Consider the following 15,306-nt stretch of genomic DNA (forward strand, 5'->3'; position numbering starts at 1 on the left):
AGATATATTAAATTAATTTTGTATTGTTCCCACATGCATCATAGAGGAAACTAAGCCTGGGTTAAACTTACTTCTTATAAAAATCCAAATTATTTTGAATTTTGTATATCAGAAACCCATTTTTCCTGTATCAATTTCTTGTTCCTTGGTTCTCTGATGCCATGATTTTTTTCCTTACAGATCTCTCTTTCCCATTGAGCAGAATGTTGATAATAATTTAAAATTTAATGTAGACGATAGCTAACAAGTAGGAATTTAAGCTGCTATAATTTTAAGTGTGATAATAATATATCACTAGTTTTGACTTTGTATACATTTTCAGAGAAAGGATAAGAATGTAAATGAAACTTTAAAGAAGATACATTGTTTTATTTAGGTAAACATCTAAATAGACATCTATTCATTAGAAAAAATGAGTGTTCTAGAGGAAATTATTTTTGTTTAGATTTATGAAAAGTATTACTCTTACGAACATTTTTGGTTTAAGTTAAAATAATGCACTTTTTTCACTTAGCATGTAGTTGCCTTAAAATTTGCATATTTTTAAGTATAAAGAAGTTTCAATAGATTGTAAGGTTAGAAAAGAATAAAGATTTTTTTTCTTACTTTTTGGCAGACCTATGGTTAAATTATTGCAGTTAGATAAGTGGCTTCCATGAACTTGATAGAATCCAGACAAACCCAACTTCCTGACTAATACTTTACAGTAACTCAAAGATGTTTGTAGTTTTGTTAATGTCTCATATAAGCCCTTCCTGCTTGAGTTTTGCCAGCTGCCTCTTGTCCTGTCCTTAAGAGCAGAAGTTTCTACGTGATTCATTTGCATTCTCAAACTCTCTCCATGTTGTCAAAATTAAATTTACTGTTATGTCACTTGCTTTTTCTTTGCAATGCAATTCTTCAGGGTCACTTTTTCTTTTCGTGAAGAGTAACATTTTTGTGACCACAGGGATTTTGGCTTCTGTCTCATCTACATTGAGCACAGGGTTCGAAGATGGCATGATTTGTAATCCAGCCTAAGGATTAATAGACAAACTTCAAATGAAGTGTGTCATTATTCTCTTCTCAAGTGGGAGTTTTTTTTTTGTTTTTGTTCTATACTTTTTACAATCCCACAAATTGGCAATAGATACCATCCTCTCTTCTAGGGTGCTTTCTCCTGGGGGAGGGGCCACTGCTATGTGCAGCGGTGCCAGACTCTAGCCACCAGTCATCAGCGACTTGTGTATTTCTGGTTCTCATCATCTGGGACAGGGATTCCTTACATGGGAACTTGACCTTTCAATTGCTTGAAGGAGGCTAACCTTTGCTCTTGGAGTTCTTTGAGATGTGAAAGCCTGTCTTTCTTGCTTCACTGCACACATCATGAAATGAACTGGATAGAGATTTGATGGTTTAATTCTTTAGCTCTGCAAGGCAAAAGGCCCAGAGTTCTGTTTAAGTTAATAGTTACACTTAGTTCAAGCTTGATCGTGACATATTATGTTTATAAGAACTGATGCATGCCAGAAGATAACTTATTATTTTGTCCTCAGGTTCTTGTCCTCATGAATGCCTTAATGGAGCTTTCTGTTCTAAGACCGGTACATGTGATTGTCAAATATTTCAGGCTCTCGGGACCAGGTGCCAGATTGGTAAGTTTAAGGATATTTATGAGGGAATTATAGGATACTGAAGCAACATTAAGGCATAATTTGCTACAGTACTATTCATGCATTGGGAGTTAAGGCAGTCATATTATATATTAACTAAAGAGATCATAATTCATACTCAGTAATTTGGAGTCATTTAGAAATAATGCAAAAGAAAATAGATATACTCACCTTCCCCACTCATTGAGCTAAACTATTTTCTCAAGGATTTTTTTTCCACTTTAACTCATCCTAGGCCATCGAGATCAAGCCATATTTATATCTCTTTTCCTTTGTAAATTAAATTCCTCCTCGGAAACCACTCAGTCTTTTGGTTCTGAATTACCTGGGCATTTTATGCATAAAATAGAAATGGTATTGAGTGTTCTTCAAGCACAGGAAAAAATTTCCTTTGAATACCTTTATCTACTAAGATAGTATTTTTATTAATAAGGATCAACAAACTATTATCTACAAACATTATTATTTATTACCTAGCAGACTCCAGCCCAAGGGAATACATGGGCAAATAGTATAGATATATCCCTCTCCCCTGGAGATAGACCAGAGTTCACTCTGTGCCATGAACTTGAAAGGAAAGTCCTAGATGCTATGGAAATAGGTTACAGAGATGAGACATAGATAAAAATCCAGCCAAATGCAGTGTTTTCCTCAAGAGGCCAAAGATGACCAAAACTAGCAAATTTAGCTACCTTTCAAAAAGAAAGAATAGATGTGAAGGTGGTCCTTCTCCCCTGTTCTTTTGAAGCATTTGTTTTGTTTTCATTTTTGAGTCTTCTTCTAGAAGCAAAATTAATGAAGTTCCTAACATAAATTTCTTTCTTGCACAGCATTTTGGAGACTCTTTCTTCAAGGGATTTGATTGTTTTGAGAATCCCTGGTATTTCTATGCTAGTTATTTCCTCACAGGCTATAGAGAACTCTAATAAAAATCAGGCTCACTTACCATATTTTAACTTTAGTAGAGATAGATGAAATTTATTTTGTCCTTCTGAATATAATCTTGTTCTGTTTCAGTCCCAAACTTGGGAAGTGGAAGAGATGGGATATGCAAAACCTGGGGACAGTATCATTTTGAAACATTTGATGGCATCTACTATTACTTCCCAGGAAACTGTTCTTATGTTTTTGCAAAGGACTGCGGCGACTTGGAGCCTCGATATACAGTATGGGTAGGTACTCTTAGAATATAACTAACTTAAAAAGTTGTCACTGGAAATCCATGTGTTTTAAAGTACTGGAAAAAATGGTAGGACATAGAAATTATTCAAGGTTCTGTCCTTAGTGGAAGGATTCCGGTTTGTGACAAGTTTGAATATAATGCAACACTACAGGAAATAGGTTGTAAATCCATGTTAGACAGTCCTACAGGCAGTGCAAGACTGCATCATTTATGTTATTGCAATGTCAAGGCCAGCTAATATCCCTTACCTTTATATTCTATGGGTCATTGTGATGACAGTTAAGTTTAGGCACCAACCACATTAACAGAACTCTCCTCTTGACACTTCAGTTGAGAGATACCTACATGACTAAGTTAAATAAAAATGTCCCCACTGACCTGGGGCTATAGCACAATTGTAAAAAGCATGCTTAGCATTCCCAGCAACTAGGTTCGTTCGGTTTCCAGCCCCAAATGAAATGAAATAAATTAATAAAATAAAATGGCATGCTAGGAATGAGCTGGAGGCTGACATTTAGAAAATGGAGAACATGAGTTACATGATTTCTGGATACATCGCTATTATAAGTCTGAGCTCAGAGAACTGATTCTCAGTTGCAGAATTTGTGATTTGAATGGAATTTTAGAAGACATCAAAATGCAAGCTGCAGGGTGGCTATCGTTGAAGTAAGGTAGTCAGAGATTTCTTTCCCTGCTGACTATTCTCTGAATTTCTAAGAATCTCCATTTAGAAGCTAAAACTCCATGTGTCTGAATCACATTTACCTTTTTCTTTCTAACTATGTTATAGCTGCCTACATTTGTTCTTTGTGTGAGACATATTTATTATTTAACAGGACTTGAAATTTTTCTCAGGGCTCTGCATCTGTGACCTAGAAAGGCAAAGAGATATGTTGAGAGTTAAATTATGGGGTATTGGATGAAATATCAGCAGTCTCTTGAGATATGAAGTTCTTGCATTACATCTTCCCTATTTACAGGAATCCTTGTCTCAGCTTATCATTGTCCTCAATACACTTGATTCCCTTCCCTCTCTCCCCTCCCCACCAGTTTTTATTACTGGAACTCTTCTCATTCTCATTGAAATGTTCTTGTCCAGGGCTCACTCTTTCCAGGACTAAGGGGTGTGAACTAGGTCTTCTTAGAAAAGAATGCAATGCTGAGCAATGTCTTCACAAGTGAATAGATAGTTTCTGTTGGACCCAGGATTTTTTGTTTCTTATTTTTCAAAATTTACTTTCAAAATAAGAAATTCACTTATTTTAAATGCCATTTTCCCTACCTGGTTAAAAAGGTACTTCACTTCTTTTGTAGAAAATTTGGAAATTTCAGAGAAGTCTATAAAACAGTTAGGACTTCTAACCATGGATTCCATTGCTAATGGCTTGATGTATAGTTAGTTTCCTTCTAGGCCTTTCTTCCTCTAGATTTTATTCATATTTATAAAACTGAGATCATACCATGCATGATACTTTGTCCTATATGTTCACTTGTAGGATCTTCTCTTAATAACACATTGTGATCTTTCATGGCAAATATTCTCAACACACACACACACATTTATTAGCTAAATTTGTTTAATGGGATAATCAAATGATTCTAAATGTCCTTTTTGGAAATTTATATTTCAAAATTGGTATTTCAAAAAGAAATACTGATATTTTATTGATGTATATTTTATATCTAATGCTTTTCTATTTAACTTTAAATTTACTTTTATGAGAATGACATATGAACATAGCTAAAAAGATTTCTTTGAGGCATATCAAAACAGTAGCCCTGGATCTGGTACTTGACTCAGAAATGGAGCTTCTGCTTAGCATGTGCAAGGCCTTGGATTTTATCCTTAATAGCGCGAGAAAAAATATAGTTCTGCCTTTCTTTATTACCCAATGCAACAGAAAGCTGGCTCCCTAATGCCAATACTCCTACTTTTTAACAACTGTCATTTACAGCTTTTATCTGATATATTTTTTTTTCCTTATTTTCAAAGTTGAATCTTATTTAACCTCTTCTTACTGTGGTGAGGAATACTCTTAACTATATTACACTCCATGCTTCGTTACCTATCAGGCACACAGACACGCGTAACACTTAGACAACATGCACGTTACACGTACCTGTAGCTGCTTTCCTCATTAGGACACTCAACCTTTTTTTTTTCTTTTGTGCTAATCCTGTGGCTTGAACATAGGTCCTGGGCACTGCCCTTTGACACTTTTTTCCCCTCAAGGCTAGCATTCTGCCACTTGAGCCCCAGCTCCACTTCCAGGGTTTTCTGTGTATGTGGTACTGAGGACTTGAATCCAGGGCAACCAGCACTCTACCACTAAGCTACTCTCGGGGCCAGCCCTCTTTATTTTTTAAGTACTTTTTTTTTTTACACTGCTTTTTTTTTTCACAGCACTTAATTCTTGTTTGATAAGTGTTATATACTCACTTTTCCTTCTAAAGAGAGAACTTATGGAAATTTCTTTACTGTTCAGTTATTTTAATCTCTTTTGTTTATTTGGTTTCTCTATTTTTATTTTTGGTTGGTTGTGGGGCTTGAACTCTGGGCTTGGGTGTTGTCCCTGAGCTCTTCAACTCAAGGCTCTATCACTTGAACCACAGCGCCACTTCGGATTTTCTGGTGGTTAATTGGACATAAACATCTCACTGTCTTTAGTGCCTGGGGTGGCTTTGAACCACAATGCTCAGTTCTCAGCCTTCTGAGTAACTAGGATTATAGATGAGATCTACTGCACCTGACTGCTATTTTTCTTTCAATGTTGAACAGTTATCAGATGAATGATTTGTAAATCTTTGTTTATATTTGAGAATAAAGTTGGGAAAGCTGGCTGGAAATTTTTAATCTATGAAGAGGGCTTGTTTGAGTGGTGTGAGTTGAAACAGTTGTCCTCTGGTTTCATTAATTAAGTGCTTATATATTGATATTTATATCTTTTTCTTCCTTCTGTTTTCATTTTGTTTCTCCAGAGAATACTCGCCTACCATCCTTCATGGGAATGGAGGCTGGAGGTTTGAGATTTGTGCTTGTGTTCCCTTTGCCCAGAATTATTTTCTAAAGTTCCTATATAGCTTGCTCTCACTCCCTGCGCCCCCACCCCAATCCTGTCCCTACCCTCCAATCCTGGAGCTTGAACTCAGGGTCTGGGCAATGTCGTTGGGCTTTCTAAAGGATAGCATTCTACCACTTGAGCCACAGCATCACTTCTGGTTTTTCTGTGTATACCACAGAATCTCTAGCCAAGCACTCTACCACGAGGCAATGCTCCCAACCCTCACATTCCTTTGCTTCCAGAATCCCAGAGGGACCTAACTTGGCTACTTAATCTGAAATTAACCACCTAACATTGAAATACTTCCTTTTCCTTAGTATTTCTCCCTAGTGTCTCCCAGCATTAAAAAAATATTCTAATTATGTTTTCCAGCATTTGCAAAGTTCCATTAAGGTGGATTTTTTTTTTTGCCAGTCCTGGGCTTGGGCTCAGGGCCTGAGCACTGTCCCTGGATTTTCTCAAGGGTAGGGCTCTACCACTTGAGCCACGGCACCACTTCTGGCTTTTTGTTATGTATGTGATACCAAGGAATCGAACCCGGGTCTTCATGCATGCTAGGCAAGCACTCTACCACTAGGCCAAACTCCTGGCCCCTGGATATTTTTATTTGTTGAAAGTACAGGGCATGGTACATGATTTATAGTAAACCTAATGTGTGGATTTACCATTAGATTGATATATACTAAGTAATTACTATGGTCTTAAATTCTATCTCAGTATTAGTAATTTAAAAATCACATGTATGTTTTAAAGTTATTTTATACTCTTATAGTTATCTATGGTTTTCCCCCAGTAATTTTATGGTTTTGTTTACTTATACTTCACTTTAGGGGGCTTCTGAAGTGAATTTCATATAGGAGAAGAAAATCAACTTGTATCTTCTCTCTTCTTCCTTCTGTCCTTCTTCCTTGCTTCATTTTTCTTTTACAAGTAAACTAAATTTTTCATCAGTGTTTTAAGTAATGATGTCTCTTTCCTAAAGATCTGAGAACAAGTAAAAAGAAAATAAATTTTGTATCTACTGACATCATAAGCACTTTCCCAACCTTTAGATTTTGCTTGGTATACAGCTCCAGGTGGCTCTGTTTTATCATTCTACAATAGGTAGCAATATATGAACATAGATACTAAAATTGTGTCTTGGTTGTGCCTATCGTTTTTTCTATCAGAACTTTTTTTTCAACATATACCAGGTGTCTTCAGAATATTAATATCCAACATGTAACAATATATATCAGTCTAAAATTATCTGGAATTAATTAGCACTCCTAAATGTAGTTTTAACTTTATAAAGTGTGGGACTGATGGTGCTAGAGTAGAATAGTACCCATCCATAATGATTTTAATCGAACAGTAGTCGTACCGGTTGTTGGTTTTTATGCTCTTTCTGTTTTGTTTTTGTTCTTTTCCTCCCTTAAAGGTTCACAATAGTCCTAGATGCCTTGGGTCAGTATACTCTTGCTATCGGTCAATCAGCTTATTTTTCTCAAACCAAGAGGAAATTCAAATTTATGGTCATGAAATAAAAAGGAATGGGATCAGGTAAGACATGATAAATTTTCTAATGAAAATAACATCATAGATTAGTCAATTTTTTCAAATATTCCAGATTATAAGTGAACCATGGAATGCAAGGCAGAAGTTTTCTTTTTTAACAATATCCTTATAGCTGTGTCACACAGACAACAAAATTCGATAGATTCTGAAGCCAACTCTATGGCCATAAAAATGTAGCCTGTGTAAGCACTCTACTGCTTGTGCAAAATATAACTATGGTTACATAGGTACATAGGTTGGTGGTACTGGAGTTTGAACTCAGGGCCTCATACTTTCTAGGCAGGTGCTCTACCAAGTGAAACACTCTGCCAGCCCATTTGCTGAATGTTATTTTCAAGATAAGGTTATACCAGTGCCAGAGTAGACTGTCATCCTCATATTTGTGCTTCCTCATATCACCAGGATGACAGGCAAGTGCCATTGTGCCTAAACATTGTGCTTGCCAATAGCTGGCTTTATAGGTGCATGCTACTGTGTCATGTTATAGACTGGATAATAGGCACACCCCACAGCATCCAGTCACGGGGTAGGTTGGAGTCTTGAAAACTTCTCTTTGCCTGGAATGATCTCAGACTATAATCCCCCAACCATCTCCTGAGGTGTTAGGATTATAGTTGTCATGACCACATTTTTTCCCCTGAGTAATTGAAGTGCTATCCTTATATTCCAATTCTGACTATTGACTTCCTCTTACTTAAAACTTTTCTTTATTTCTTTAAAGCTTGTCTTACAGAAATCATTGGTAAGTTTTTATTTTGTAAAAATCCTGGAGAGTCTTTGAGATTTGAGATTTTTTTTCCATTGAAGAGCAGATAAAGACTCAGAGCTGATAAATTACTGATTTCATTGAGAGATCTGAGGAGCCTCTGACTTCCTTTCTGCCTGAGACTTTAGGGGAAGGGGATGATTCTATGTTTAACAGAAACTCCTACATTTTCAACTTGGAATACTGTGGACTAATCTACTTTTCCAATCTAAAAACTATAGAAGCATGACATTCTAAATAATTCCTAGATAAATATGCCAAAAAAGTAAATTGTGGGATGCAGCAAATTTATTCATCATGCAGAAGTCACTATTAAAGGTCCAAACCATGGAGATACCTTCCAATACAAAGTGCTAATCACTAATGATGCCTTATCCTTAGCTTAGATTCCTCAAGAGGCAGCAGATGCTTGTAGAAAGAACTCTGTGCCAAGCACCAGAAACCTGTAATGCTGAAGCAACAAGAAGGACCCATTTACCACTCTGAGGCCCATTTTCTCGATCATTTCCTTGCTTAGCATTCAAATAGGAGATAAGGATTTTAATGATGTGGTGGCACTGGGTTTAAAACTCGGTCTCGTGCTAGGTAGATGCTCTATTGCTTGAGCCTTATACCTAGCTCTTTTTGCATTGGCTATTTTTCAGATAGGGTCTCCTGATTTTTCATGGGGTCCATGCTAGACAACTGTCACCCTACCGATAGCCTTCTAAATAGCTTGGACCACAGGTACATATAACAGCATCCTGGTTAGTGATTCAGATGAGGGAAGGGTCATCTCAAAAACCCTTTTATTTGGAAGGGCTTCAAATCCTGATTCTTCAAGTCTCTGTCTGAGTAGCTGGAATTACAGGCATGAATTATTGAGCCTGGCCTATTTAGTTTATATATGAGATTTGTGTGGGGGAGGTATTTAAAATTATTACATTTTGTAAAACAGGGATGCTATTGAGACAAAATTTCAAGACTATCAACTATTTGTTAAATAAAAAGCACAATATTTAGTATTTATAAAGAAAAAGCATTCCCATGCATATTTCCAGTTGTCTGACAGGAAAAAAAAGAATAGTTATTTTTTGGCAATGTTGCTTATAATAATGCTGTGAAGAGAATTTGTCCAAATAAGCTCATGTGTGTGGCTCTGAATATTAGCTATCCTCTCTGTGGATTTCATGTCTTCCAGTTCTGCATCAAAACCTCTAAATATTTTCTTTTCTTTTTTCCCTACCTTTGTCTCTTCTTTCCTTCCCTTCTTTTCTTTTTTGTTGGGACCTCAAACACTTTTGTCAAGAGCCTTATCATTTGAGTCATGCTCTTAGCCCTTCTCATTTATATCTTGTTCTTGAGATAAGGTCTTGATGATTTTTCCTGGGGTGTTCTCAAAATCAATATTCTTCCACAGTTACCTTCTGACTACTTGGGACTCTTACTCCTGTAAGAGTCCCACCACACCTAGCTGCTGAATATTGTTTAATATTGATCTTCACATTTACTGTAGTTTACATTTTTGTGTTTCTTATTATAAAATAAAAGCAGAATTCCACTTACCAGTTCTTAGACTTAATGGAGTATATCTAGTTCTAGCTACTATCCTTCGTCTTCTTTCACCTCCTTCTATGTTCAGAGTTTCAGGATAAGCACAGTTTCCTTGCTTTGGAAACTTGTGTGCTTAGTTAAATTAACTGTGAAAGAGACCAAATGACCAAGTGGCAGAAAGCCAAACAAAACATTACTTTTGATAGAACCACCACAAATCCAAACAATTAGCATTATTATAAAATAAGACAATACTTCTTCCACTATAGTTATTATAAACTTGTCAGTTTAGACAAATGTTATTTCTTCAATGTTTCAAACTGATATTTTCTCTGAATCCTTCATATTTATAATTTTTAATAAGAGGTTATTTATTTAGATATTTTATTTTTCTATTCAATTTTGAATTATTTTCCCTTTGTTTATAACCAATTTTGTGTGTATCTGTAAAATAACTTGGTGTAAAAATGGTACTTTTCATTGTTTATCTGCAGTTTATCTCTCTGCTTTCGACAATCACTAATTTTATAGTTTTTGCTTGCTGTTATTTTTGTTTTTGCTTTCTCTTGATACTTCTTTTTCCTGAGTAGTGCTCTACCACTTAAATCACAGGACAATCCATTTTTATGTTAGTTATTTTTCAGATAAGATCTATCTGGCTGAGGTTATAGACATGAGCCACCATACTTAGTTTTCTAGTTTTTGTTGCATGTTCCTACTAGAAAGGAAATTGCTAATCTGTTTTTTTTTTGATAGAAATATGTGACTATACCTATCAATTATACTTCTGACATCACTATTTTACACTTTCTTTTGACATGGATGTCTAATATATTTTCTAGTTTCTTTAATTATTAGCAACCACTCTTTGTGAAAATATTCATACAGGGAAGAATAGACTTCTTTCAAATGGTTTCTAGGTGATTTACCTTACTTTAAAAAAGGTCCAATTGTTTAGTTTTCTTTGCTTCCCTATGACTCTCACTGCCTTTACAGGCGCACATACTTGTGAAAAGATGGAATACGAGACATTGTATCAGGAACTTAAAAATTCTATGTGATCCTTGCTTAAATAAGTCAAATTGTATCCAGTGAGATAAGTATGAATATAAATTATGCAATTCCCTGAGAAAAGCATGTCATATTCCAATAATATTTCCTGCAACAGTAGAATTGTAAACAAGAATTAATCATCTCCAAACATTTTCTTTTAATAACATCACTTGATTCCAAATTGCCATTTTGATGACTGAAGTGATTTCCTTATAGGCATATTTAAAATTCAATTAAACAAAGTCATTATTCAAGTGTGTTTGTGTATTTTAACCCCTGTTTCGTTTTACTTCAAAATTGTTGAAAAGAATTATTAGTTTATATTTAAATTTCTAGATTAAAAATACCTGAAAATCTTCACATTCTAAAGAGGCAGTTACTTCCTAGATTTAAAATTGTACCTGTAGTTAATGTGTGAACTTTTGGTTGGTTAAAATAGATATTCAAGTTTTAAGTGTAATTCACTGTGACACAAGAGTCTCATTATCATTATCTTTTCATTTTAATATTAGAAGAATTAATTAACAACCTTAGAATGAACATTACTAGCATTATATTAATACAATGTTAATTGTAGTAAGTTGGTATTAATTAGTTGACATTTAATATAAAATAATATTTATATTTTCAAGAATGTTGAAATTTCTTGTTAGATGATTGCTTTGGGAATTTCATTGAATACTTTCTTCAATGATAATAAGTCCCTTTAAATTACTATCTGAATCATTCCAAGAAGAAAAGACATCCCCTATAACTGATGTTCCATCATGATTCTTAGATTGCCCTTGCTCTATTTTTTAAGCTTAACATTGCCCCAGACAATCGGACAGGTTTTCATTGAGAAACTAGCTGACTACATTTTGGTCAAAACAACTTTTGGCTTTACTTTGGCTTGGGATGGAATATCCGGAATTTATCTCAAACTGTCTGAAGAACATAAAGGGAGATCATGTGGCCTATGTGGAAACTACAATGACATTCAGTCTGATGATTTCATCATCCATCAAGGTAAGTGAAGCAGATAGAAACATGCTGGTATTTTCCAAAATCTTTCTCTTCTCAGCAGTTAGAACTCCATTGTTAACAAACCTGGAAAGTCCCTGGCTCTGATTGCCTTTCACTTAGCTTGAAAAGGAAAACATTTGAGGTCATTGCTGAAAACCATGAGCTTGGTTTACATTTTCTAAGTGAAGATGAAGCACATATTCAGTAAATATTAATCAACCCATTTACCTTCTATCTGGAGCTTGTGTATCTGTATCTACTAGTATGTCTATATTAAGCAACTTGGCACACCTCTCTGTTCTAGGAGTTTATGCTGCAGTAGTACAAGCCCTTTTGTGTCTAACATGTTTACAACAAAAATAATTTTTTTTAATTTAATTTATTTTTTTTTATTGTAATTAGTAAAAGGGTTACATGATATTTGCCAGATAGAAGGTGCATTAATTCACATACATTGATAACCTTTCACATGTCTTGGTACCCATTTCCCTCCCCCCCCATACCCCCCACCCATCTTGGTTTTCCCCCCTTCCCTATCAAATTTCAAATATCCAAATACAAATAAATTCAATATATCAGATAACAAAGTGAGATACTATACCAATATGAGATAACCAAGGGATAGCAAAGGAGATGAGAGACAACATAGTACATTAAGGACAACAATCATTCATTATATGGCTTTTGTTTCAATATCCTGTAGGTCCTGTCAATTAGCTTCACATTATATGGCCTTATGTATCAAGATAACAAAAATAATTTTTTACTAGGTTTTGATAGGGAGTAAATTAAACAACTAACAATTTTTGTAAAGAAAATGATATGTAACCAGGATTATAAAAGTTGGGTAGTAACTCAGAAAGATTTTATAGATTTACCTGATTAATTAGTAAGTCTAAATTATAAAATTCCCCTCATGAGTTAGGAATCCAGTCTACTTTGGTGCAGGTCCTAGTGTCTACATACAATAGAATAGGAGGACCCAGCCAAAATAATAACTTAGGTTTATGTGTAGTGACACAAGAAAGGCTATTGTTCTTATCACCAGTTATCTTACTAGGTAGAATCTTGCTTCAGCCCTTAAAAGTTCTGTAATATAATCCCCTTAACTCTTTTAGATGCTCAGCTTCTTCAGCTTCCCTGTATAGGGAAATAGTTCTAAACTCTTGGACTGGTTTGTGGCAAGATACATAATATTGTCAATCTCAGTAACAATATACTTTGTTACTCTTGATGCCCACAATTAATATACACAATTGCTATATTATTTTCAATCATTGAAGCACAGCTAATATAGCCAATATAATGGAGCTCATAAATAAAACTGTTAGGGTTAGACTGCAGACCTGATTGGCTTTCCATAATGTACCTAGATAATTATGTGAACAATGCCCTCGATACTCTAAGTTGCTGCATACTAACTCTTGTTATATTTTAGGCATAAAAAGATAGTAGGTTGGGTTTTGATGGACATAAAAAATGTCAATTTCAGGCCAGGAGTTTGGCCTAGTGGTTAAAGTGCTTGCCTAGCATGCACGAAGACCCGGGTTTGATTCCTTGGTACCACATACATAGAAGTGGTGCTGAGGCTCAAGTGGAACAGCTCTAGCCTTGAGAAAGTCCAAGGACAGTGCTCAAGCCTTGAGCTCAAGCCCAGGACTGGCAAAAAAAAGAAAAACCCAAAAAACAAAAAATGTCAATTTCAGAGTCTGGGCTCTGGAGTCAGACCATGGGATTCTAAATGTGCATTGCTATTTATTCAGATGCTAAGTTTAATGATATAACAATAATTTACATTTTATGGAATTATGTGGATTAAATGAGATAATTTTTGTAAAATATTTAGAATGTCTGACATATAGATAATACTCAGGTCATTTCACTTAATTATTGGTCATCTCTATGCATTCCTCAATAAACCTGTAATGGAGCTGAAATGAAATTGTTTGAAGATGTATTTGCATATATTTAAGCAGCCCTATTCAAATGCAGAAATATTGCCTGTAAGGGATAATGCATCCTCAGGTGTCTTACTAGAATCTACATTAGATAGCAGGATTCCACAAAACTAATATGGAGCCAACAAAGATGGAAACTTCAGACTGTTGGGAAGAAGGCTTTTAGATTTAACCAGAACTAGTTAGTGATAATTATTAATTTATTTTTCTTCTATATCAAAGCTTCATGAAGGAGAGTAGTACTGTTCTCAGAGTTACAGTTAGACAAGACTGCTTTGGCAACTGACTCAGTATACCCAAGGATTGTAGTATGGAAGTCAAGAAAGGAAATAGCACTTTTCTTGATGGACTCAGAGACTCAAGGCGTGAGGGATCTGAGTAAGGGCCAAGCAGACTCCATAACTTGGAACATAGATGGTTGTGCATCCTGAGAGGACTATGCAATCCACAAGAGGACTAGAAGGGGGAAATTGGCAGGTGGCAGTTGTGTTGGATTATGGGTGATGGGGAGGAAGCATCTGGGAAGATCTTAAAGAGACATTTTGACTTCTTAACAATTTTAAAGGTCAAAGTAATTTAAAAAAATTTAGGGATGTGATTTAAAAGAAAACATGTCCCTTTGATTCCCATCCATGTTGTGAAACAATAGCACAATGTCTAAAGATAGTCACTTTATCCTTAACTTGCCTAGTCCTTTTATAGTTTTTGAAACAAAGGTTATACTTTCCTGATTCATCTTCAGAGAAGTGTTTGAGTGACACTGAATTATAACAGTAATTAAAACTACACTCTTCCCTGTGTTCTTACCTATCCTTCAGGTTTAAATTCATAAAGAACTTTGACTTTTTGAGAATTTCCTGTTGAGTTGAGAATTCTGTTTCTGTATTTGATGGCGAGGTCTCACTGGGTACGAACATGCAGGTCTTTATCTGCCAGCATCCTGCTCAGCATGATAATCTGTCTCTTTCTCACTATCAACGGCATCACAGCAAGGATGCTTGATATTCTGCTTCAAGCATATTTCACCTGAAGCATTCTAATAGTGTTTGGTAGGCTCCTACATACAGTTCCATAGATATGGATTCAAAGTTTCATGACAAATACCTTTATCACTATTTTATTATTATAATGTAGGATAAGAAATGTCAAGTATGTAATAAAAAAGCTAGGGTTAAAATGAAGTCTTGGGGCTGGGAGTTTAGCTTAGTTGTAAAGTGCTTGCCTAGCATGCATGAAGACCTGGGTTTTATTCCTTGGTACCACATACATAGAAGAAATCTGGAATTGGTTCTGTGGCTCAAATGGTAGAGCTCTAGTCTTGAGAAAGCCTTAGGAGAGTGCCTTGAGTTCAAGGCCCAGAACTAGCAAAAAAAAAAAAAAAGACCTTTTTTTTTCTCTAAGCTTTGTCTTTTTGAAATTTAATTTTAGTGTCAAAGTGATGTACAGAGGGGTTACAATTACATATATTTATTTGTCAAACATTGTTACTCCTTCCCTTGTCTTTCTTCTACTTTCTCTCCTTCAACTGCTCCCTCCA

At 35.3% G+C, this 15,306-nt stretch overlaps 1 protein-coding gene across 1 annotated transcript in view; it reads left to right on the forward strand.

Moving 5' to 3' along the window:
• Otogl (otogelin like) overlaps positions 1–15,306 on the forward strand; it is a 132,888-nt gene that overhangs the window by 3,302 nt on the left and 114,280 nt on the right. Inside the window, exons 5-8 of the mRNA XM_090328305.1 lie at positions 1,536–1,634; positions 2,670–2,824; positions 7,318–7,439; positions 11,609–11,814. Of these exons, the coding sequence (XP_090184431.1) occupies positions 1,536–1,634; positions 2,670–2,824; positions 7,318–7,439; positions 11,609–11,814 (582 nt within the window). The remainder of the gene's footprint in view (positions 1–1,535; positions 1,635–2,669; positions 2,825–7,317; positions 7,440–11,608; positions 11,815–15,306) is intronic.

Source organism: Megascapheus bottae, chromosome 2 (genome assembly GCF_031878675.1).
Source record: "Megascapheus bottae isolate mThoBot1 chromosome 2, mThoBot2.hap1, whole genome shotgun sequence".
Taxonomy (NCBI): Eukaryota; Metazoa; Chordata; class Mammalia; order Rodentia; family Geomyidae; genus Megascapheus; species Megascapheus bottae.